This window comes from Scyliorhinus torazame, chromosome 1 (genome assembly GCF_047496885.1).
Source record: "Scyliorhinus torazame isolate Kashiwa2021f chromosome 1, sScyTor2.1, whole genome shotgun sequence".
Classification (NCBI taxonomy): domain Eukaryota; kingdom Metazoa; phylum Chordata; class Chondrichthyes; order Carcharhiniformes; family Scyliorhinidae; genus Scyliorhinus; species Scyliorhinus torazame.
The window spans coordinates 299,575,910-299,602,511 of record NC_092707.1 but is presented as its reverse complement, the minus strand read 5'-3'; the positions used below and the strand labels follow the sequence as shown (position 1 = coordinate 299,602,511).

Sequence of the window (26,602 nt, the reverse complement as noted above, 5' to 3'; positions counted from 1 at the left end):
GGCAATCATGCTGGGACATATCTTTACTATAAATTCAGCAGCGAAGGGCAGGTTAGGTGGATAGACCATGATAAAATTGCACCTTTGTGTCCGAAAGGTTAGGTGGGTTACGGGTTATGGGGATAGGGTGGGAGCGTGGGCCGAGGTAGGGTGTTCCTTCATACGGTCGGTGCAGACTCGATGGGCTGAATGGCCTCTTTCTGCCCTGTCGGGACTCCAAGAGCCCACTGATATCCATAGTGATGTAACCTCTGCAATTTCTCGAATAAAACCAGTCAGCCTCCTACCCGTATTCCTTCTCGAGAAAGGGGGCTGAATAACTGAAAAATATGACAAAGCCTTATTAATTTAACATGACAAAACCTTTAATTGTAAAGTACCTATTCACTGCATGACATATGATAATCAAATCTGCTCACTTCCACACAGAAATCCATTTCTGCACTGGAAACAATGCACTGATATGGTGATCGCAAAATTCAGTTGTATGATGCCTGTATTTGTGGTGTAACCCCTGCTGTTTTGGATTCATAAAGGTGACCGACTTAAAGAGATCAGCTCAGACCATTTGCTCCAGACCTGAGTGCAGTAGCTTCTGTTCCCTCGGTCTGCAACATGACAGGGAGAATGCGCAGAGAGGAGGACAAGCTGCTTGAAAAGGGAGGAGGAGGAGGGGCGGAATAGGGCTCTCAGCGAGAGACCACATCCACCCAGCAGTACAGGGGGCAATTTTCCTATTCTCCATTCACCAACAAATCCCACGTCTTTCCATGTTTACTGACCATCACAGCAGCTGCTAGCATACAATGCTGAAATAGATCCACAACAAAATAAACATTTAAATCCAAATTCAGAAATCATACTAAAGTATTGAAGGACCCACCCAAACGCCCACACACACACTGACATTGCTGGGAGCGATAGGGGTGTTCCATTGCTCCTCCATTTTACCATGGTTGATCTGCTACTTCAACACCATCCTCCTTCACCATTCCCATATGCCTTGATGTCATTGATATCTAGAAATCTATCATGTTGTATTATTGTTCACAATCACTGAATTGTCACAAAATGCATTGTATGGATTCTGTATCCTTCTTCACTGCCAGGACCAATTCACCTTTTCCCACCTTGGACAAATCCATCACAGATAATGACACAGATGATGCAACTGAAGGAATTCTCAGAGAAGGGCAAACACTTTAAAGATGCACGATCACATGACCACTGTGCATCCTGCACCAACACAGGTATGTGCACCTTGGTGGTCATGCTTTGCAGATGTCACATAGTGAGGTGCACAACACATGTGAGCAATAGCAGGTGCTGGAGACAGTGACAGTGGTGGAAAGCCCCAGTCAAAGAGGTGCAGGACATTCAAGCTTCAGACACAGATGCTGAGCCTCAGGGGTCATCCACAAAGAAAGAACTTCTGGAGCAGAAACGGAAAATATGTGTGTATTATCCTTTCTATAAACTGTGCATTCCATGGTGTTTCAGGTCTATGATGTGCACCTCCCTAGAAAGACCGACCATCCACAGGGAAAATCAGAGGCCACAATTGAGTGCATGCTGACCCAGACCAATGCCGTCACACTCTGACTGTCCCTTTACATAAGATGGAGAAAAGCTAGCTCAATGCCTCACTGAAATGCAGCAAAGTGCTCTCCCCCCTTTGGTGACCAGAAAAGTAGAGGTGGACTCTGATATGAAAACTACAAACTTGCTGATTTAATTATTTCAAACCTTCCGAGCAGGTCAACTTCAGTGCATTCACCTTTTGCCATCAAGCGAGATGCAGGAATCCGAGTGGTAAGGCGAATGTTGATTTATTTACGGTCACAAAAAGCGTGCCCAAGGCAGGAATGTATTTACAGAGTACTGTCCCATTGAGAAACTCACATGCTGGTCCCTGCCCGGGCCGGCCTTTATACTAAGTTCTTATGAGCCTCAGCTGGGTGGGCCTCTGCCCACTATCGGGCAAGGTCATACTCCACGAGTCCCACAAAGTCAACCAGGGAATCCCTGTGGGCCTTGTGGGAGTTATTGCACAGAAAGATTGTGGAAGCTATGCACTGCATCAAACCAGAACGTAGTTAAAAGTTAATTGGTTCATTGAATGTTTTAATTTGTTTCCCAACAGTTGCACAGTCCCACACTCGCCACTGAAACCACCTCAGTCAAACCTTATCATCAGCGGGCTGATGTCAGGTACCTGACCCAACGCCACTTTTCAGAGATTTCACCTCACACCCATCTCCCCTTGCCCGTCACTCTGCTGCTCTCCAAATGCTGCCCTGATCTGCTCAGTATTTACAGCATTGTTTATTTTACTTCAGATTTTTAGCATCCGCTTTATTTTGCTTTTGTCAAGTGAGGATCTTGGATGGAGACAGAATTAGATTGAACACTGAAATTGTCTAGGCTTGTGCACAAGAAATGAAAGCTTTGCATGGACTCCTTGTGCAGCTGGTACTCGCCGTAAATTTCAGCATCTTCAAGAAAGGAGGGGAAAAACCTGGTGGGGAGATTTACCTGCTACTGTGGTCGAGAACCTGGTGCATGCTCCCCTCCTTGCTGCTTTCAATGACTAGCTCATTTCCTGATCAGACAGATGAACACTTACCTTTACAGCATACTCCACACACGTGACTTTGTGAACGCATCGCTTGCATACGGAGTATGACCCAATACCCACGTCCTCTTTCAACTCATAGCCGTCTGTGAAGTGAATATTGTTCCCGTGTAACTGCTGGAAGAGAATTGTGAGTGAAAAGTGGAAGATAATCGGAGTATTGATAGTAACCAGAATGGGCATCTGCATTTAAGAACAAGTTTCATATTTTATCTTTTCTTTTAATTTAAATATATAAATCTCTAGTAGCAGATACAATACTTTTATTCCCACAATGACTTGCAATTGTGTTGTAACATTGTAGGGTAATCCCTTAAAACCTGTGAACGATCTGATAAAAGGCCTCTGGCCACTGTATCTGTCGCCATGGATTATGCCTGACTGCTGTGAATTTCCAGCATTTTCTGTTTTTATTTGAGATGGTTACCATCAGAAATATTTTACTTTCAGGTGACAGTGTGCCTGAAGAGCAAACGAGATGCCTAATTGTACTTCGCTGTGACACAACAACTTTGATATCCATAGGTGATACCATGGTCTGGATTTTACAGCAAGTGGTAATTGATGCAAAACTATCAGCATTCATGTCATTCCTGAAATTGGCGTCAACATCTAGAATCTGTAGATGTGGCGTTAAACATAGAAACCCAGAAGTTTCTGCCAGTGATTCCACGCTTCTCCAGAGAATATGCTTCTTAGGTCTTGTCAGATTGCAATCAATTTAAAATCACTGAATTAGTGAGAATTTCTAATCTCAGTCTTGCTGTGAAAGCCCTTGAACAAGGTACTGGTTTTTAACAGTGTAATAAGTTATTAAAAAGCCTCACAGATCCTGAAAGAGTAATTTTATCTTTGTTGAATATCTCCATTATGACAAGAAATTCCACGTAATTTTTTTTTTAAGAAGTTATTTTAACTTCTACTTTAATCCTACGTATGCCTTCTAATTGTTAATTTCGGCATCAGTAAAAATGTAAAATTAAATGAAGAGATTCAGTGTTATTTTACTTCCTGGTTTGCAGTCTGTGAGAATTCTTCATTGTGATTGGCTGTTATCCCTGACTGATGATATCACTTTTGCTGGACACCTGGAGAGTCCCCTGACTTGGGGCGAGGAAAAAAAACTATGGGCAGGAAAGGGGAAATCCAGGTCACAAAGATCACTAGATCCTTTGTGAACAGTTTTCTTTGAGATCAACAGTGGAAGTGCTTTATATTAGAGATATTCATTGTAAGCTTTTATCTTCTTTTAATAAAAAAGGAAATCCTCAAAAAATACCAATTCAGTATATTTTGATGGTAATGTGGAGGATGATTTAATTTGTTGCATACAAGATAGTTTTCTCGACTAGCATGTCAAGGAATCAACTTGAGAATAGAATATACTGTTGTGTAATATGAAAGGGAGAATTAATAACCTTGTTCGTGGTAAAGGGGTCTCTCGGGAAGAGTGATCATAATATGATAGAATTTTGTATTGATTTTGAAAGTGAGTTAGTTAAGTTCAAACTAGAATCGTAAATCTGAACAAAGCAGATTACATGGAAATAAGGGGTGAGATGGCTAAGATAAACTGAAAAGCTGCATTAAAATATAGATGGTAGACAAGCAATGACTAGCAAATGAACACATAATTTATAACAAATATGCATGCCTGTAAGACTCGAAAGAACCCAAAGAAAAAGTGGTCCATCTCTGGCTAACAAGAGGAGATCGGTAAGAGACATACATTTCACAGATGCCTTAAAGACAGAGTCTGAGAAAATTATAATATATTAAAATAAGGAAATTTTAGAGACACTGGACAGGATTTTCCTCCCCTCCATGGTGTGTTTTGCAGAGGCAGAGTGAGGCTCACCAGTGGCCATTGTCTACAGGGTTTCCCGTTGAATGCAACCCTCGCCGCAGGAAACCCGCAGCAGGGATGCACTGTTGGCGGTACCGTAAGATTCTGTTAACATGAATGGCCAGAAAATCCTGCCCATTGAATGAATATTTGCGTCTACTTGGTAGAAGACACAAAAAACGTTCTGGTAATAATAGGGCACTAAAGGTCTATGGAAAGTCAGAAACTTAAAGAAATCAATATAAGTAAAGAAATAATACTAGAGCAATCAATGGGACTAAGTGATGGGAAATCCTCTGGACCTGACCACCCGCATCCTAGGATTTCAAAGTTGCATTGCTTTTGATCTTCCAGAATTTCTTGGATTATAGAACAATTCTCAAGGATGGGAAGATAGCAAACATTACCTCACTATTTAAGAAAGGAGAAAGAGAGAAAACAGGAAGTAATAGGCCAGTTAACAATCAGTAGTAGACAAAATAGTAGAAACCATTTTTGAGATGTGTAACAGGATATTTAGAAAGTCATCATATGATTAGGCAGTTTCAACATGGATTTATGAAAGAGAAATGGTGCTTGACAGATATGCTCCAGTTTTTTGAAGATGTGGGCTGCGTTCTGGAGCTAAAGTGCTCCCGTCAGCGGAGAATCGCTATGGGCCTCTGCTGGCGCTAGGAGCGCCTACCCGGGGTAGAGGGCTCAATTACTAGAGGGCATAGGTTTAAGGTAAGAGGGGCAAGGTTTAGAGTAGATGTACGAGGCAAGTTTTTTACACAGAGGGTAGTGGGTGCCTGGAACTCGCTACCGGAGGAGGTAGTGGAAGCAGGGACGATAGTGACATTTAAGGGGCATCTTGACAAATACATGAATAGGATGGGAATAGAGGGATACGGACCCAGGAAGTGTAGAAGATTGTAGTTTAGTCGGGCAGTATGGTCGGCACGGGCTTGGAGGGCCGAAGGGCCTGTTCCTGTGCTGTACATTTCTTTGTTCTTTGTTCAAGGCCCAGTATGCGGGTTTCGCTCTTCTCGCGAGAGCTCACCGGATTCCCTCAGAAACCTGACATCGAGCCGCCATATTGGACGGGCATCCGGTAATGAGTCCCCCTCAATGTAAATTCTGCTCCCCACCCCCGCTGACAAGTAGGGGCAACCTCCCCCTCCCATGAATACCGAACGGGTCATCCCCACAGCATGTATCCATGAGGGTGACGTGACTCCCCACCGACTGAGAAAAAGTGGAAGTGGAAGCACTTAGCTCCTTTTGATGTGGTGAGGAGCTGTCAATTATAGCAAGAGTGTTTATAAACATTGTGATTAGCATCAAAGAAGGGTGATTGAGATGCATTCATGTGAGAAGGAAAAGTTAAATAAACAAACTACCTAAGTAGGTGTGTCTGGACCAATACAACTGTCAATCACTCGCTAGTGCAATGTGTTAGAACATAGAGCATAGAACATACAGTGCAGAAGGAGGCCATTCGGCCCATCGAGTCTGCACCGACCCAGTTAAGCCCTCACTTCCACCCTATTCCCATAACCCAATAACCGCTCCTAACCTTTTCAGATACCAAGGGCAATTTAGCATGGCCAATCCACCTTTGGACTGTGGGAGGAAACTGGAGCACCCGGAGAAAACCCATGCAGACATGGAGAGACTCCTCACAGCCAGTGACCCAGCGGGGAATCGAACCTGGGACCTGGCACTGTGAAGCCACAGTGTTATCCACTTGTGCTACCGTGTTGCTGTGTGAAATAGAATGGAAGATTTGCGTTTCAAAGGCTGTCAAGGGATTTCAAGCCCTTTGAAATGTACTTGTAATAGCTGTTGCTTTATACACCTTTGTCTAAAACAGCAGATGTTAAGGAAGGGCAGGTGATAATGCAATGAATTTTCTCACTCCTGCCTGTGCTGTTCTTCAGCTTTCAGGCAGGGGTGACAATTGGAGGTCTCTGATGGGGTTGGGGGGGGGGGGGGGGATCCTGTAGCATCATCCTCATGCATGTATGCTGTGGGGGGTGATCCATTATTCCCGTGTGAGGGGTGGGGTAGGGGAGGGTGCCCCTATCTATCATCAGGAGGGGGCGCGGGCAGTGGCAGGATTTCTGTTGTGCGGGAGAGGAGGGGCCTTCCGATGGATTTTGGGGGCCACTTTAGTTATGGACTGACGCCTTTGACCCACCTTGGGGTCCACCACATCAGGTCCACGCTTGGGCAAGCTTGCACCAAAATCCACCTGGAGGATTTGCCGCTGCGGGGGTCGGTGTATTACGCAGGGGTGATGAATCGGGTTTCCAGCTAATTAATCAAATAGAAATGGATGCAAACAGGTGAGTTGCATCCTCTAACCAGCGCGGGGCGGGTAATGCACTGAGGCCACTGGTGGGAGATTAGAGCGTCGCAGCAGGTATAGCGCCGGATCCAAACCAGTTTTACCCTCGACTGCCATTCTCCGCCCGATCAGGATCCCAATACCAGTGTCAGGCAAAGGAGAATCCACCTCGTTATCAATAGGATGGAAAGGGGGAAGCAGTGGATGTATTGGTGAATTTTCAAAAAGTTCCCACACATTAAGTTATTGCACAATGTTAGGACTCATGGGATTGAGATAATATATTAGCATCGGTTGAGGATGGGTTAATGGACAGGAAACAGAGAGTAGGAATAAACTGAGTTAAGCAGCCTATAATTAATGGTGTACAGCAAGTATCAGCAATTGACCTCAGCTATTTATAGTCAATATAATTCACTTATATATTTATTACATTCAGTCCCTTCTATCATCATCAAATTTATTAATAATAATAATAATAATAATAATAATAATCGCTTATTGTCACAAGTCGGCTTCAATGACGTTACTGTGAAAAGTCCCTAGTCGCCGCATTCCGGCACCTGTTCGGGGAGGCCGGTACGGGAATTGTCCCCGCGCTGCTGGCATTTTGTGCACTGCAAGCCAGCTGTTTAGACCACTGTGCTAAACCAGCCTTGTTTAGATGCTGATGATAAAGTTAAATGGGAAAGTAAAGAAGACAGAAAAAGACTTGCATTGACATAGCATTTTTCATGACCACCAGACATTTCACAGCCAATGAGATACTTTTAAAATTATGGTTATTGCTATAATGGTGGAAACACAGCAGCCAATATGCACATGACAAAGCTCTCCAATATGATAATAACCAGCTAATTTATTTATTTTTTGTGATTTTGATTGAGGGAAACCAGGAAAAGCATCCCTACTCTTGTTCGGAAGAGTGCCCTGGGATCTTTTACTTCCAGCTCTCTCACTACCTTTCTGGAGTGACAGGGTGGAATTTTGTTCTCAAGCCCTGCCATGGGACTTGAACCTAGAACCTTATGCTTCAGAGATAAGAGTACCACCAGCAGAGCCACTGCTGACTGGGTGTGAGGGTGGACAAGATGGAATACGATGTGGTGACTAATCCCCTTTGTGTGAAAACAAGAATATGATATATTTGAATGGTGAGTGACTGGAAAACAATTGTATTCAGAAGAGCATGGGTATGAATCAGGGGAAATTATTCAATGAGGAAATAAAATTGGTGCGTTAGCTGTTATTACAAAGGAATTGGAGTAGGAGAGCAAATCATTCTTGTTACAAATTCAAATCATTGGTGAGGTCATGCCTGTGTGCAGTCGTGTCCTCCTTATAAGGAAGGTCATTCTTGCCCTTGAGGAAGCACAACAAGTATTCACTAGATTGTTTTCTGGGATGAAGGAATTATTTTATGTGGAGAGATTGAGTCTTTGGTCCATGGGTTTTAAAATAATTATAAATGATCTCATTGAAGAATGAGAAGTGATGCCCCTTTGAGGGGGCACCAAATGAAGCATTGTGGGCAGAGTTTAGGAATAAAAAAGGGTCAGCCGCATTGCTAGGTGTTTATTGCAAACCCCCAGATACTCAGCAGGAAATTGAGCAGACAATATGCGCAATTTGCAGAAGTGTGTAAAAATAGTAGGGTAATTATATTAGGTGAAGTCAACTTTCCCACATTAACTGGGATAGTCATGGTGTTAAGGGTTTAGATGGAGTGGAGTTCCTAAAATGTACGCAGAAGAATTTTTTAGCTCAACATGTAGGGGCCAATAAGGACCTAATTCTGGGGAATGAAGCCAGACAGGTGGTTGAGGTGGTGGTGGGTAAGCATTTTAGTGATAGCGACCACAACATTGTATAATTTAAGCTTGTTATGGACAAAGAAATAGACAAGTTGTAAAAAAAGGTTTTGGATTGGGGAAGAGGGAATTTTAATAAAATAGGATAGGATCTGGTCAAGGTAGACTGGGAAGAATTACTTGAAGAGCAGTGAGGGGGAGGGGCTTTCAAAGATGAAATGGGAAGGGTATAGGCCCAACATGTTCCCTCTAGGGTGATAGGAAGGAATACTAAGCCCAGAGAACCATGGATGAGGGGCATGGACCAGGTGGATAGGGAGTACCTGTTCCCCTTAGTTGAAGGGTCAGTTATGAGGGGTCACAAGTTCAGGTCAGGAGCAGGAGGTTTAGGCGGAATTTGAGGAAAAACATTTTTACTCAGATGGTGATGACGGTCTGGAACATACTGCCTGGGAGAGTGGTAGAGGCGGGTTGCCTCATATCCTTTAAAAAGTACCTGGATGAGCACTTTGCACGTCTTAACATTCAAGGCTATGGGCCAAGTGGCAAATGGGATTAGGTGGGCAGGTCAGGTGCCTTTCATGTGTCGGTGCAGGCTAGTTGGGCCAAAGGGCCTCTTCTGCGCTGTATTATTTTGTGATTCTGTGAAATGAATAAGTTCTTAAGGGGCTTGACAGTGTAGATGTGGAGAAAATATTTCCCCTGGCTGGAGAATCTGGAACACCAAGTCACAGTCTCAGAGTAAGGAGTCAGCCACTAAGGTGAGGAAAATTCCTTCATCCAAACTCTTGCGGAATGTTTCGCCTTTTCTACCCCAGGACTGTGGATACTCAGTCAGTGAGTAAATTCAAGAAAGAAGTTTGATAGACTTTTGAATACTCAGGTAATTAAGTGGGTATGAGAATAGTGTGGGAAGGTAGAGTTGAGTTTGAAGCCGTGATCTAGTTGAATTGCGGTGCAGGGTTCGGAGGATCAAATGGCATAACTCCAGCCTTTATCTCTTAGGTTCTTATATTCTTGTGCTGCACTTGAACACAGAGTGAAATTCAATATGGTCAAATTTGGCAACTGACAAATTCCCACTTCACCCATTAAACTATTTTCCAATTATAGTAAAGATCAAAACAGTTGTACTTTGGAAGTATATTATGATGGCTTACATTGTGTACCTTGTGTTGTCCTATTATATATTTTCTTTTATTTCCTTTTTTTTCCATGTACTTAATGATCTGTTGAGCTGCTCGCAGAAAATACTTTTCACTGTACCCCGGTACACGTGACAATAAACAAATCCAATAAAAGACCACTGGAACTTCAGTGTCTTAAAGTGTCTATATCATAGAATCATAGAATTTACAGTGCAGAAGGAGGCCATTCGGCCCATCAAGTCTGCACCGGCCCTTGGAAAGAGCACCCCATTTAAACCTACACTTCCAACCTATCCCCGTAATCCAGTAACCCTACCTAACCTTTTTGGACACTAAGGGCAATTTAGCATGGCCAATCCACCCAACCTGCACATCTTTGGACTGTGGGAGGAAACCGGAGCACCCAGAGGAAACCCACGCAGACACGGGGAGAACGTGCAGACTCCACATAGACAGTGACCCAAGCCGGGAATCGACGTTGGACACTGGTGCTGTGAAGCCATAGTGCTAACACTATGCTACCGTGCTGCCCTGTATATGGGTACAAATAACTGATTGCATGGTTAAAAAGTGTTTTTGTTCAATTTAGCTACAGGAAACAGAAAATGTGGCAATTGTTTTAAATGAGGCAGCCTCTGGATCAATGTTAAGAGGGATCAATGCTGAAGGAAATTATTTTAAAGCGATTCCTTACTATGACCTTTGTGCTTAACATAGCTAATCAAACTGCCAGCAACAGATAGTCTGCCTGTAATATTTAACTTTCCTGCTCCATTTGATGGGAATTCTAAAAATTGTATTTCACTGTTGAAGGATTTCAAGCATTGCCTTAAAATTGTTCATCATTTTTGCATGATTAAGTATTTAGAAAACCCTTTCAACCAATCATAATCATTATATTTATAAAGATTAAATATCTAGAAAACCTTTCAACCACTCATAATAAGGATGACTGGTCATTATTTTTGTGAATTGGATTTATTTAACTGTTAACATTTAAGTTATTAGGGCAGCACGGTAGCACAGTGGTTAGCACTGTTGCTTCACAGCGCCAGGGTCCAAGGTTCAATTCCGGCTTGGATCACTGTCTGTGCAGAGTCTGTATGTTCTCCCGTGTCTGCGTGGGTTTCCTCTGGGTGCTCCGGTTTCCTCCCACAAGTCCTGAAAGACGTGCTGTTAGGTACTTTGGACATTCTGAATTCTCACTCTGTACCCGAACAGGCGCCGGAATGTGGCGACTAGGGACTTTTCATAGTAACTTCATTGCAGTGTTAATGTATGCCTACTTGTGACAATAAAGATTATTAAATTAAAGTAAGATGATGTCCCTGCATATGTAGGTTTCAGTTTCATTGCACCTTGCATGGTTTTTCAACTAATTTTGTGATTAAAAACTGAGTGTAAAGTTCATACTCTGCAATTGAAATTTTAGTTTGTGTTTAAAGATGGGCATTTAAAAATAGCTATTATTTTTGGCAACATTTGGTTTTATCGTTGGTTGAAGTGTATAAAATAAATATTAATCTTAATTTACATGCATGTTTAATATTGACTCTGTACAGTAAGCAAGGCTCCTTAATCTCAGCACAGAATAGTGCTCAGTTTAAATAATCATCAGCATTTGAAGATTAATAATATTCTGGGGTCATCACATTTGGTCTGCATTTATAAGATTTGTTTAACTTTAGGAAGGAACAGAATCAAACCAGTTGCAGCCATCAGCATTGTAAAAGATCCAATACCGGTAACACTTAGCCTCGGTTACTGAGCTGTTCCCTTCACGTTGATGGGATTCACTAGTCCTGCTGGCAGTGCACATCCTCACGCAGGTTTCCTGGCGGTGTGGGTGGATTCAATGGGAATTTCCATTGCCAGCAGCGGCAGTGGAGGATCCCACCACCAGCGAACAGCGCGCTGCCGAGAAGATGCAGCTGGGAGGCCGGAGAATCCCGCCCCATTATGTGGCACATTCTGCCCACAGAAAATATCATAGAACATACAGTGCCGAAGGAGGCCATTCGGCCCATCGAGTCTGCACTGACCCACTTAAGTCCTCACTCCCACCCTATCCCCGTAACCCAATAACCCTTCCTAACCTTTTTTGGTCACTAAGGGCAATTTAGCATGGCCAATCCACCTAACCTGCACGTCTTTGGACTGTGGGAGGAAACCGGAACACCCGTAGGAAACACACACAGACACGGAGAAAACGTGCAGACTCTGCACAGACAATGATCCAGCGGGGAATCAAACCTGGGACCCTGGCGCTGTGAAGCCACAGTGCTAATCACTTGTGCTACCGTGCTGAAAGCATCAGAGAACAAACATCTCTTTAGGTTGCTCCCATGCTTTTAGTGTGAAGATCTTAAAAACCATCTGACCTGCACAATTGAATGGTCAATCCGCTGTCGAGAATCAGGTTGTGTCTGCTCTTGGCCAAGGTTGGTGGCAACAAAACTGAAACCTCGGAAAAGCTGATGTGCATTGGCACTCGGAGGCACGCCAGGCGAGTCTGTGAAGAGAAAATGCAGAGATCCATTGGAACAGAACAAAAACTAATGGGCGATTGAATGAATGCACAGCATTTCAAAGGATCTCAAGTATTTCAGTGCTTTTAAAGTGTTCTATGCTTTCTAGGAAGGCTCTGACACTTCCCAAAGCAGCAGCTTTAAAAGCACATGGCTGAGGGAGCAGATGTGAGGAAAGGGAAAGTCTTCCCAGCTTAAATCTTCAATGAACTGTCTGGACTGCTCATCAGCTGTCAGGCAGAGCAGTTCAGAGTGAGGAGGCCACTTCAAAGTTTAAACAGATCTGACAAGGATGATGATTTTGAACAGAAGGCTGTCTGAGATCACCGTGCCAAGAGTGATCTCCAAGTTGATCAGGACTAGAAGGGGCAGTCCAGGCACAGGACCCCCATTCCAGGGGAGGGTCCCGGTGTCAACTCTACCCACAGCCTGAGCCCACCCAGTTCCCTGGCAGTGGTAGAGGGGCACATGAGCAATGGACTGACCATTGTGACCCCCCCCCCCACACCCCCCCCGGACAGTGCTTGTCAATACTTGCACCAAAGCTTGCCCAATGGAATTCCAGCCTGTTAATTGCAGTCTAATGAATGCATATCAGCTGTTTGCATGCTCTGTCAGCGCGGGGTGGGAACTCCTCTATAGATGCAGGGCCGGACCAGAGGCTGGGGGCAGGTCTGCTGCCTGGTACCAACCTCGTTTTTGGGCCAATGCGGGATTCTCTGCCTGATCAGGATACCCAATCTTAGTGGCGAGAAGCGAGTATCCTGGAATTAGCCATTTTTGGGGAAAATTCTGCCCAACATCCTACTGGGTAAGACCTTGGGTTGTGGGGCAGAATTCTCTGTTAATGGGGCTATGTCCCCATGCCCGCGGCAAAACAGGCGCGAATCACTTTGGACTTTCGTGGAGAAACTCCAGAGTGATTCTCTGTTTTGAATCACCCCTAGCAGGGCCCCAGAGTAGTCCTCACAGCTCGGGCTTCAGATACAGGAACCCGCACTTCCGGCCGCGGGTTTCCGCACGCACGTAGGTCAGCGCCTGCGGCGGCAGTCCTGCACAACATGGCGGACCCACACAGCGGGCTGACCCTGACAATATAGGCCCCCCAGATCGCATGCGCCCGCCGATCGGTGGCCCCCGATCCCGAGCCTGGTTGTCCTGGAGCCCACCCCCTCGGTGATGGACCCCCCCCCCCCCCCCACCGGGGCAGCCACGGACTTGGTCCACAGCCGCCACTCCGAGCTCCCACCGGGTGGAACCACGAGCGAACCACGCCGGCGGGAACTCAGCCAGTTGTCGGCAGAGAATTGCCGCGGGGGCCTCTTTCAGTGGCCCCGACTGGCGCCGCGTCGACCATACGTGACTGGTGGCAGTCCCCGGAGAATCGCGGGAAGGCGTCGGAACGGATCTTGGGTCTGACGCCCTATTCTCTGCCCCCGTGCCGAGCGCGATTTCGGCGCGAAGTCTCGGAGAATCCAGCTGTGCTGTTTCACAGGGCACTAATGAAGATCAATATCACAGTCATGGAGCAAGCCTGTATATGTGCCAGACTGATTATAGGAATTTCAAATGCAAATTGACAACAGCTCAGACATTTAGAAAAACTTATTTCATAACATCTTATAGAATCATAGAATTTACAGTGCAGAAGCAGACCATTCGGCCCATTGCGTCTGCACCAACCCTTGGAAAGAACACCCTACTTAAACCCATGCCTTCACCCTATCCCCCTAATCCTAACAATCCTCAAGGGATAAAAGTCTTCATGCATTCCGTCATTGTCATAATAGCCTTATGACGAACATGCAATTTCGTAACCAAATGTTCAAAATTAAAGGGTTTGGGCTGGATTCTCCATTTGAAAGACTACATTTTCCCTCTGGAGTAGAATCGTTCCTGGTCTACGCTGGCACTAGGAGCAATGCCCAGGAGCGGCTCCCTCTCCCTTGCCAAGCTAATGTATGCATGGCGGGGATCTCCCAGATTCCATTTTGAATCCCACTATCGGGCTGCCATTTTGAGCAGGCAGCCCAATATACTGAGGTCCAGTAACTGTCCCCCTCCCCACAATGCAAATTCTGCCCCCCCAACAGCTGACAAGTGGGGGCATCCTCCCCCCCTACCATGGCAATTGCTGGGTCATCCCCCCCAAAGCATGAGGATGACCCAATGCTCCCCACGCAATCCCCCTCACTGGACCTCCATCAGAAATCCCCCCAACAGACCTCCATATCAGTGACCCCATCATATCAGAGACCCCCATATTGAACACCCCCCATACCAGAGACTTCCCGATATCAGAGACCCCTATATCAGACATCGCCCCCCTCCCATATCAGAGACCCCCCCCCTCCATCAGTCACCCCTACCTGGAAGCTAAAGAGCAGTTCAGGCAGAAGCAATGAAAAATTACTTTTTCACTTACCTATCCTTAACACCTACTACCTCTAACAGAACTGTAAAAAGCAGCAGCAGCTCCAATTCAGAGAAAGCCAAAACCCCTTTAATGCTGTAAACCCCTTTAGATAATTTTATCTGCAAAGTTTGTATTCACTTTCAAAGCAAAATAGCTTTTAGTAAGTTGTAATTGACAGGGTAATAGCTTCCAGACAACCAGGTGTCTGGATTGTTTATTTTCATATCCCTTATTGTTTGAATGCATCTCAAGTACCCTGTTGTGATCCTAACCTAAATTGTAAACTATTTAATAAATATCTAACTATGAGACAGCTATTCTCGCTCTAATATGCATTCCTGAGATCTAACTGAGGCATGGGATCTATCTTCCTCGCCTTGGAGACTTCGGAAGAGCGCCATTCACTGCTGGTCTCCCCAAACAGGGAGCAGGCGGGATGGTCTCCCAGGGGATTGAATGCCTCAGGTGCATGCCCTTTGGGAAGGGTGGTACCCTGGCACTGTCAGCCTGGCATTGCCAAGGTGCCCATGTTGCACATCTAGCTGGCAGGGGCACTGCCAGGTGCCAGGCTGGCCTTTTTAGCATGGCGGTGATTGGGCCAGAGTGTACCCCTCTGCATGGGGCGGGGGGGTGGGGGACCCCCTTATCAGGAGTTGGGATTTGTGGGGGGTTGGGGGCTCATGTCTGGAGCTCGAGAGATCAGGAAGCTGTTTAAAAATGGCACCCCGATCTTGCACAGAAAACCTGGCTAAGTTTGATCTTTTCGGGGAGTTCCCTGCTGAGGCTCCCAATTTATCCGGATGGGCATTCGATAGTGGGGTGTTTCTTGGCACTCTGAGCGCCGGGAGACATCCGGCTAATCTCGCGCTCTATCGAACTCTGAACCCATTGTAGCACAATCAATTACTCACGAGACGAGAAGAGATGAAGTCAATCAAAGGCTTTATTAAGCAGACTGTTCCCCAGCAGCTCAGTTACAGAATGCGGCTGCTGGGAGAACCCAGGTTCTTATACTCCGCCTTACTGGGTGGAGCCAGCAGGTGGCAGATCCAATCAGGACCCAGTGTCTGTCTACCAATAGCCTCTCGGCATCACAGGTACCGTACTACCCCTAATACATACCACCACACCCATTTGGGTAGATCGCGCCCATTTGTTTTAGATTCTAAACACAGCCATTAAATTTTGTGGGTTATTTGAATTTGCAAGTGGTGCTTCTCATTTTTGGCTCCTGTCCATTGTGCCAGCAACCAGGTGGAAATAATCAGAAGAGTACCCAATTTTGTTTTCCAATTAAGGAGCAATTTAGAGTGGCCAATCCACCTTCCCTGCACATCTTCGGGTTGTGGGGGCGAAACCTATTCAAACAAGGGGAGAATGTGTAAACTCCACACAGACAGTGACCCAGGGCCGTGATCGAAGCCGGGTCCTCAGCGCCGTAGGCAGCAGAGCTACCCACTGCACCACCATGCCGCCCTTGCAATCTTTATATATTACCAAATCTTTTGCATGTGTCCTACTAAGGAATAGAACTAACAAAACAATATAATTTGGGATTCCACCTTTTTGTATCATTGCTGGGGAGAAGGTGTGTGGGAGGCAGTGAGGTTCTGGCACTCAAACGTCTACAAGGCAAGCATTTGTTTCTACTGCAGCAATAAAAAAAAAACCAACATTTTACTGTCTGGTTCTCAAATATGAAACAGATCAGTGATACTGGACTCTGTTTCGACTATGGTATACTCACCTTACTTGTGATCCACCAGTTTAGCACAAATAGTTGTAAAAGCCCCTACCTTTTCCTACGCCAATTTTCAACTGTATTTCAATGGACTTATTAGTATTAGCCTCCACCAATCCCAACCCCAGCCATTTTCTTTTGTGCTATGTATGACTCCAACCAGGGGAAAATATTTTCAGCTGATTCCCATTCACTTTGCTAGCATTGCCTGATGTCACACTCACCAATGCTGATTAATGATAAGAGCAGTCACTCCCACCTTAGCTCTGGAATTCAGCTTGTTTGTCCACCTTTGAACCAAGACTGTAATGAGGTCGGATTCCGAATGGTCCTGCCAGAAACTGAATTGAACATTGGTGAGCATGGTTTTGGTGAGTAAGTTCGGTATCTCAACACTGTTGACAGGACCTCCTATCACTTTGCTGATGATCAAGAGTAGATTCATGAGTTAGTGATCAGCCAAATTGGATATGACTGTGTTTTGTAGACACACTATATCATGTTGTGTGGCTCTACCACCGTAATAAATGAGATAGATTCAGAACTGATCCAGCACCTCAATGGTGGCATCATTGGGCATCCATGATGTGCTGTGGGCCATCAGCAGCAGTAGAATTGCATTCAACCTTGGGCGGCATGTGGCACAGTGGTTAGCACTGCTGCCTCATGGCACTGAGGACACAGGTTCAATCCCAGTCTGTGTGGAGTTGACACATTTTACCTGTGTCTGCATGGGTCTCACCCCCACATCCCAAAGATGTGCACGGTAGGTGGATTGGCCACACTAAATTGCTCCTTAATTGGAACAAAAAGAATTGGGTACTTTAAATTTTAAAAAAAGAATTGTATGCAACAGCAATCTAATCTCATGACCTGATATCCATAGAATCTCTACAGCGTGGAAGAAGGTCATTCAACCCATCGAATGTGCAGCGATTCTCTGAAAGAGCACCCTCCCTAGATCCACTCCCCCATCCTATCCACGTAACTGCTCCTAAACTTTGGACACGAAGGGCAATTTCGAATGGCCAATCCACCTAACCTGCATATCTTTGGACTGTGGGAGGAAATTGGAGCACCTGGAGGAAACCCACACAGACATATGGAGAACATGCAAATTCCACACAGTCACCCGAGGCCAGGATTGAATCCGGATCCCTGGAGGTGTGAGGCAACAGTGCCACCGTTCCACCCCGTACTCTGCTTTTGCCCACCTCTGGAGGAGACCAAGACGGACAATCCATTCAGCACTTCTGCTTAAAGATAATTCAGCCTCTTCTTTACACTTACATGCTGTTCTCACATGTCATTGAGGCCGGGTACATTTATGGATTCTCCTACTCTTGTTAGTTATTTAATTGTCCACCACCATTCACAACTTGATGTGAAAGGTCAGCGGAGCTTTGATCTGTTCCATTAGTTGTGGGGTGACTTAGCTCCATCTCTAGCATGCAGGTAGGAATCTCCAAGCCATGCTCGACACCTTCGCAGAAATACACCAAAGAATCTGTCTCAGCCTCAACCTCAAGGCGACTCAAATCATTTACCTAGTCCCAGTCTCTCCCTCCATCAAAATTAATGTAGAAATCCTCCCAAATGTGGAACATTTCCCATATCTGGGGAGCCACCTCTGCCCTGAGGCTGACATTGATGTGGAGATCCAATATCGTATCCAATCCATGGATGATTCCTTTGGACGCCTAAAGATAACACTCTTTGGCGATGACTGCAACATTTGTGCTGACACCAAGATTTGCGTGGACAAGGCGATCATCCTCACAACTCTTCCATATGGCTCAGAAACATGGACTATGTACAGACACCATCTCAAGGCCCTGCAGAGGTACCATCAATGTTGATGGAGATTGATTCTTTGCATCAACTGGGGGCGGGGGGGAGGGGAGGGGGAGGGGAGGGCAGGTATACTTCTTGAAGGAACCAAGAGCACCAGGTTCAAGGCCATGATCTCCGAAAACAACTCCGGTGGGCCGGCTTTGTCCTTGGGGTGTTAGAATCCTGAGCGCTAAAGCAAATCTTCTTTGTCCAGCTCAAGGAACGCTTCCGAACAAGAGGACAAAGGAAGCACTTCAAATACAGCCTGAAGGCTTACCTCAAGAAATGCAACAAAGGCATGAATGCCTGGTAGACCCTTGCTCAGAACAGACCTACTTGGAGGAACCTCCCAGTTGAAGGGTCACAATTCATCGAGCACGGCGGCAAGAGGATGCTCGGAAAAGAGCCTGAGAAAGGAATACCAGCGATCAAGAGTCAAAGTACCGTTCCCACCTCCTGGAAACACCTGTGAAGTGTGCAGTCAAAGATGTGGCTTTAGCATCGGGCCCATCGGCCATGCAAAAACCCACGGATCCCATGACCAGTAACACGGAGTTTCTTCCATGGACAATCATACTTGTTAGCGAGTGATCGCCGAAAAAGAAGAGCCCTGTGTTCTAGTTTCAGCAGGTTGATATCTCATTTCTGGGTAGGCCTGCTTCTGCTCCCAGCATGCTCTCCTAGAATTATCCTTGAAACAAGCTGAAGTTCCATCAAGAAGTGTCAAAAACAACTCTAGCTCGGTGACTTTAATGTTAATGTTTGGTCCTGCACATTGTTGTATGCCTTCTGCTCAATGCTCAGCAACTTCAGACCATTGTCGATAATCATTGAGAATGACAGACAGTGTTAACGAGATGGAAACGTCTAAACATCTGTTGTGTGACATGATAGTCATTTTTGCTTAATTTGCATCGGACCATCTGACCTAAGGCTAGCAAAATGAAAGTATAAAAAGGAACAGACAGAAGTCTATTACAGAGGACTCCTTCCCATATTCCTGATGATGTCCGTCCAATTTACAGACATGAATAAGACAGATCCGATCAGAAAATCTAAGATCCTGATCGAAAAATATTTGGGCACTGGCAACCTTGGTTGGGGCAAATATTCAGGAAACAATTAACAAAAAAATCAAGAGCTGTGTTGATACTCCCAGAGGATGGAAGAGTGTAAGAGGTCCAGAGGTAAGTATAGCCCCCTTGAGGGTGGGGGAGGAACATCCAAGACCTCAGTGATGTGGGTGGGTTGGACAGCAGCACGCCCTTTAAAGATTGCAGCCCGATCGGTTTGGAGCCGGTTCCCTGTTCTAAGAAGCCCCGCCCCGCCAGAGAGACAGCATGAACCACCACGCCCACTCGCTTTCTTTTGGCAAAGCGGCTCAGAATTCCACTGAGGTCTCGAGTGTTCCTCACCCGCCTAACCCCCAAGGGGGCTATACTTACCTCTGGGCCCCTGGGGGTATCCCCTCGACTGCCCCATGCCAGCCCAATCTGTTCTAAACTTAAGGTATGAATACTTAGTGAGGAGAGATTATTTGGCGGGCGGGGGGCGGGCGGGCGGGGGCGTGCTAAGTACATGGAATTGCATTAAAATCAGAATTCCATGAGAAAATTGGTCTGTGGAACTGGAGAGTTCCACGCCTGTGTAACCTGGCACCTTGCCAAACTCTGGCAAGATTCCGCTCATTAATTCTATTCAATCTATGTGTCAATGTGCATCAATGCATCTTGCCGTGCTAAAATGTAAGCATGTCAAAGCAGGGTTGATGAATTGGAGAGAAAGTGGAGATCAAATAAAACTCAGCAGGTCCGGCAGCATCTGTGGTGAGATACATAGTTAACATTTCATGTCCATATAACCCTTTTACCGAACAGTAGAATAGAGTTCTGGAAAAAGATCACATGGACTCGAACCGTTAACTCTGTTTCTCTCTCCACAGATAGTGCCAGACCTGTTGAGTTTATCCAGCAGTTGCTCTTTTTATTTCAGAGTTCCAGCATCCACGGTATTTTGCTTTGATTAAATAAAACTGCCTGATCTGACAAGATTCACTGTTATAATCTGGGTCATTGCCAATGCATACTTTCAGAAGGAGAACAGAAGCAGAGCCAAGCCAAAATGGACTTTACCTGCTGCTTATGATTTTAAATCATTTATTCAACACACTGGTTAGAAAATTGGCTAGGGCCTGAAAATAGGTGCAGAGATCAGGATGCGGAATTACTCTGCGCCTTTTGCTTCCAATGCAGGGAGCACACAAACCTAATGCTGCCTGCTAATTTAACTACTTGCCAGTCTGCTGTCCCATAGCTTGAGGAAATGAGTTTCGCCATGGTCTTCATGTAACTGAATAGGACATACCGTGATTCATGGATTTTGGGGAATATGGGGCAGAATGTTTCATGAGGTAGTGGGATTCAAGGTGCAGGGTTTGCTGCCCTTTTTTTGTCATGCACAGTAAAGGCATGTCATATTCATAACTTTGAAAACAGACTGTGGTTTTTGGAAGTTTCTGTAACTGCCTTTTCTTTAGTTTAAAATGAACACTGATGAGCTGTTAAGATAGTTGTCAAAGAGTTAGGCAGCCTTTGATTCTTCAACAGGGGCTGGTTTAGCACAGGGCTAAATCGCTGGCTTTGAAAGCAGACCACGGCAGGCCAGCAGCACGGTTCAATTCCCGTACCAGCCTCCCCGAACAGGTGCCGGAATGTGGCGACTAGGGGCTTTTCACAGTAACTTCATTTTGAAGCCTACTTGTGACAATAAACGATTTTCATTTCATTTCAGCACAAGCTATCAAGCCATTTGAATCACCCTGGGTGGGTGGGGGGGCTCCCCCTTGAATGGACATACCCAGGTGAATGTTATCGATCAAATTCATGCCTGCCATTGTTCGAAGCTTACTCAAAACACAGAGTGAATGGACATCTAGACTCTATGGCCTGAAGTTTTCAAATTGTGGGGTTTGACCCCCACTATCTGAAGAGTCAGCAAAGAATGCATCCCTAATGTCTTGGAAAAGCCTGCTGCCATCTCATGCTTAAATGAGCATTGATTGGCAGCAGGTAGAATTTCCATCTGCACTTGGAAGGAAGTCCAGCCAATCAGATTGGCTGACAGCTTTCCAGCCCATCCAAGCGCAGCACTGCAGTGGCCAGATGAGGCACTGCAGCACTGTGCCCAGGACTAGGTGCAGGGAACCAGTGTGAGATTGCCTCACAGGAGAGAGGCAAGTGCGTAATTGTGGGATAGGTCAGGGAGGAGAGAGGTCCAAAAATGTCTGTTTCATGAGGGGAGGGAGTCCCCAGTCAGAACGGGGCTTCTGCTGGAGGTGTACCCCTCTTACCATCCGCGACTGAGGCCAATGATTTTCTTCTATTTCTCATCCATGGCCACCCAGCACCTGCCTGAAAATTGAAGCTGGGCAGGAACAGGTCCTTAAAGGCAATTGAGTTTTAAGCCATTCTGGGTGGAAATTAGCTGTTGACCATGTGACTGAAACTGTCAATCTGAGAAGCAGACTCTCAAACTAACTGCAAGCCATGAATCAGGCAAAGTACATAACCCATTACAGTTTCAAAATTTACCTGACAGTCATCCTCCTGGATATTCAACTACCATGAACCGCACAACCTCACAGTCTTCCCGCCCCATGAGGTTTCTCTTATTCTATAAGTGACTGGACATAGTCAGAATACAGTTTTTCTACAAGCTATTTATTTACACAATTTACAAAACCTTATGGATGGCGATTTGACATAGTCACCAGTCATAAGCCACTACTGGGACTTTTAAGGAAGACATACGCATACCACCCATAGCCTCAGCTCAGATGCAGCATTGGTCCTTGCTGCTTGCAGCCGACAATTATGCTTTCCAGTACTGGTCCGGCACACAGATTGCTAATGCAGATATATTGAACCTACTCCCCCTGCCGAAGTGTGTCCCACAGTCAATACCCCAGGAGATCGTATTGGCTTTGAACTTCCTAGACACCCTGCCAGTGCTGGCTGGACACGTTCATAACTGGACCCAGAGAGACCCAATACAATCAAAAGTGGGGAGAATGATACACACTGGGTGGCACCATGAGAAATCTGAGCAACTAAGGCCCTACTTCATCCATCAGGACAAATTGACCTGTGAGAATGGTGTGATTTTGTGGGGATCATAAGTAGTCATTCCGCCTCCAGCCAGGGGACCCCTCACAGGAGCTGCACAGCGCCCACCCAAGGCAGACAAAGATGAAGATTCTGCCATGCAACTACGTCTGGTGATCAGGCAGAGATAAAGCCATTGATAAATTACTAGAACAGTCCCTACTTCTGTCAGCCACCCTTGGAAATGGCCAGGTCGCCTGTGGACCCGGTTCCACATTGATTACACAGGCCCATTCATGGGCAAGAAGTTTCTAATTCTGGTGGATGCCCATTCTAAAGGGACAACAACCTCGGTGGCCATGCTGGATGCCTTGCACCAAATGTTTGTTATTCCTGGACTTCTGGAGTCTCTCGTTTTGGAAAGGTTACTGGCGATGACTTCCACATTTTTATCTGGGCCAATGGCACACGACACATGAGGATGGCCCTGTACCACATAGCGTCTAACAGTTTGGTCGAGAATGCAAAACAGAAACAGTCTGACAAATCTCTACACCAGTGATTGTTGTATAACGCAACCCCCTCTACGCCATCAAAAGGGCCACAGCTGCTGAACTGCTCATGGGCCATTGACTCAGAGCCTGGCTGGATCTCGTATTTCCTAATTTGACAACAATGTACATCAGGCATCCCAGAGAAGTCAACGGGCAGAGGGGAATCAGGTCATTCTGGGTAGGGAGGGTGTCCCGGTTTGGTTCGTAACTATAATAACCCTCACAAGACTCATGAGGACATATCAATTGATCTCCGCATGGTATTCGTAGAATACGAGCTCCACCATGGAGGCCCGCCCAGCTGGGGCTCGGATATTTGCCCTTGAAAAGCCACTACTTCCAGTAATCCCGATTGGGACCAGTGAGCTGTAGCCGCGTTGCGGCCTTTAGTTTATGTTTAGGAATTAAAAGTGGTTTAATTTACCTTCTTGGGCCTCCTGAGCTTTTATACTGGCATCGAGGAAAGAAAAACAGCAGCTGCGATTTTGGACATCCTGACTGCACAGGAATACGCAGAATGGGAGCGAGATCAGTGTAATTTTAAAAATGCCACTTCTCAGAAGGTTAAAGGCATTTCACACAGTTGTAAAAGATTGGGCTAGGTACACCTAATGATGCGGTATTTCTTTCAGGCAAATGTTATTATTGGAGACGACCAGCAGAAGACCAGACGAGGCCTGCAGGGCCTCGACATTCAGTGTAATCAAGAGCCTCACCTACCCAGCAGTACCGGAATCAAAATCCTTCAACTAGCTCATGGAACCTGTCGCCAATCATTACGATACCAAGTAAGAATGCAAAAGTACTGGTTTAATACGCTGGATTTTCAGGTGCATCATTGTAAGTTAGCGGAACATTGTGGGCGTGATTGAATGGTCATATTGCACCTGAAAAACAGCGCAGCATAGCACAACATGGCTGATAGAAGTCGGAGGTACCCCGCACCTGGGATCTACCCGGGTCGTAACGCCTTGCGATGTCTAACATGATCTCACGAGACGTTGCAGTGTGATCTCGCTCATTGTAGTGGGATCACTTTTTGGCAAATCTGCATAGTAGAGCGAGGCAGCTAGTCTCGATTCAGTGTGCAGTTTCCCGAGGATCTGAGGTGTTGGGATCTGTCCCCTTCACCTCGGGAGAACTCGGGCGAGCACCGTTCAGTACAAATGGGGACTAGACGGAACAGCACTCATGGGGATTCTCCCAAGATATAGAAGGTTGGGTCCGTGACTTCCTGGGCACCCTGGCAGTGCCACCTGGCAGGGGCATTGCTAGGGTACCAGATTGACACTGCCAAGGTGCTAAGCTGGCATTTTTCACATGGTGATGATCAGGCCGGGGGGATGCTTGAACCCCGGTTCTGGCGCTGTGCAGCAGCAGTGTTAACCACTGTGCCACCATGCTGCCCTGTCATCATCCACAGACAACAGTCAGTTAGGCTATCACTGGTAGTGATGCAAGTCACGGACCCAGTCTTCTAGGCCACGACTGGTTACAAAGACTTCACCTGGACTGGCAACAAATCTTAAGATTGGGTGCTGTCAGCCTTTACGAAGTCCTCGGAAAATATCCAGACGTTTTCTAGGAGGGTCTGGGAAAAATAAAGGGGGCCAGAGCAAAAGTTTATGTTGACCCAGAGGCTCAGTCTAAATACTTCAGGGCCCGACCAGTCCCCTACACCCTGCTTACAAAAGTAGATGACGAACTGCGATGGCTAGAAAGCTTGGACATCATGTGCCCGGTCTAGTTTGCGGAATGGGCAGCGTCTGTGGTCCCGGTGCTGAAACAAGACAAATCTATCTACTGTGTGACAATTATAAGATGACAGTAGACAGGGTATCTTGCTTGGACCGACCAAAACCCCATGCCATGCGTAGAAGGTCTATACGCAAAGTTGGCTACGGGGTCATTCGCTCATGGCTTGACGTGAGCCATGTGTACCTCCAGTTGGAGTTAGACACGGTGTCATGAAGATATGTGACCATCAACACCACAGAGAGCTGTACGAGTATATCCGGGTTCCATTCAGGGTGTCGGCAGCGTGTGCAATTTTGTAAAGATAGAAAAGTCCTCAAAGGGCTTCCCAGGGTGGCTACCTGGACAATGTACTCATTACAGAAGCCACCGAGAAGGAACACCTGGGCAACTTGGAAGAGGTCCTCCAATGGTTTGCCAACATGGGTGTCTACCTGAAGAGGGGCAAGTGTGCCTTCCAGGCGAAAGAGTGACACTATGCGCAAATTGAGAAGAAAGGACTGGCCTTGATATAGGCAGTAAAAAAAATTCACCAGTACACCTATGGGCGTCATATTACAGTGATCACAGACCACAAACTCTTACTCGGCTTCTTTAAGGAAGAAAAGATGGTTCCACCAATGGCACCGATCACGCATGTAAGTGGCCTTAGCTGACTCCCATTGCCTGTAAACCCACCGTCCCCACCAGTGGCGAACAGAGCCGTTTTGATATTGAACTTCATGAACACTTTTCCAGTGACGAGAGCATAAATCCTCACCTGGACCCAAAGGGGCCTCGGCTGGCGAAATTATGCCAAGTCGTGTTGCATGGCAGGCTGCAAGGAGAATCCCCAGAGGAGCTAAGGGCCTTTCTTGTAAAATAGCAGGAGCACAGATGGCAACCTCCTGTGAGGAGCTTGCGTGGTCAACCCGAGGCCACGTGTACGCATGATCTTACAAGGTTTGCATAGCAGATACCCGGGGGTTTCCAAGGTGAAAATGCTCGCGAGGAGCCACGTGTGGTGGCCAGGGCTCTACAACGACATTGACTGAATGGTGCAGCAATGTGCAGTTTCCTTGGAACATCAGAAGCTCCTCATTGTACCCATGGGAATGGCCAGGATGCTCCTGGGTGCGCTTTCATGCACACTTCGCTGGGCCTTTTATGGGATCAGTGATTCTGCTTTTTTGACATGCAGTCAAAGTGGATGGACGTGCACTGCGTGTCTTCTACCGCCTCGCGAATCATTGTGGAAAAATTACGCCAACCATTCAGCACCCATGGGATTGCAGAGTTGCTTGTTGCAGACAATGGAATCCCCTTTACCAGTGAGGAACTTCAGGGGTTTATAGGAGCCAAAGGGGTGAAACACGTCCAAACCGCTCCATAAATCCATCCTCAAATGGTTTGGCTGAGCAGGAAACCCAAATGTTTAAACAAGGTATGAGGAAACAGAACATGGATGTCTTGAGACAAAACTGGCATGGTTTTTATTCAACTACTGAACAACGCGGCACATCACAACCAGGGTAGTGCTTGCAGAATTGTTATTTTAAAAATATTTTGAGTCAAGGCTTTTCAACAAAAATATAAATATACAAAATATCAACAGAACAGCCAATGAGCATCAAAAGAATATCACAGCAACCCAACAAACAACCCCAACCCTCCAGCCCACCTGACATCGACACCCCCTGCTGACTCCTCAATCCTCCTTGAAGTAATCAATAAATGGTTTCCACCTCCGGGTGAACCCTTCTACCGACTTCCGCAGAGCGAACAACAGCTTCAACAGCAGGAAATCTGCCAGATTGCTCACCAATCGGCAGCTCTGGCCAACATAACAAGATCAGTCCCAAGGCTATCAGGGAGGCCAAGGCCAATACATTGGCCTCTCCCCCCCCCTGCACTCCTGGAT

At 46.1% G+C, this 26,602-nt stretch overlaps 1 protein-coding gene across 5 annotated transcripts in view; it reads right to left on the bottom strand.

Annotated features, from left to right (window-relative positions):
• Nucleotides 1–26,602, bottom strand: part of rps6ka2 (ribosomal protein S6 kinase, polypeptide 2) — a 531,365-nt gene that overhangs the window by 68,083 nt on the left and 436,680 nt on the right. For 4 of the 5 annotated variants that reach the window (XM_072507735.1, XM_072507736.1, XM_072507732.1 and 1 more), the window contains 2 exons: nucleotides 12,154–12,284; nucleotides 2,627–2,752 (listed from right to left, as the gene is read on the bottom strand). In XM_072507735.1, the coding sequence (XP_072363836.1) occupies nucleotides 2,627–2,752; nucleotides 12,154–12,284 (257 nt within the window). The remainder of the gene's footprint in view (nucleotides 1–2,626; nucleotides 2,753–12,153; nucleotides 12,285–26,602) is intronic. The other variant, XM_072507733.1, reaches the window with a different exon arrangement.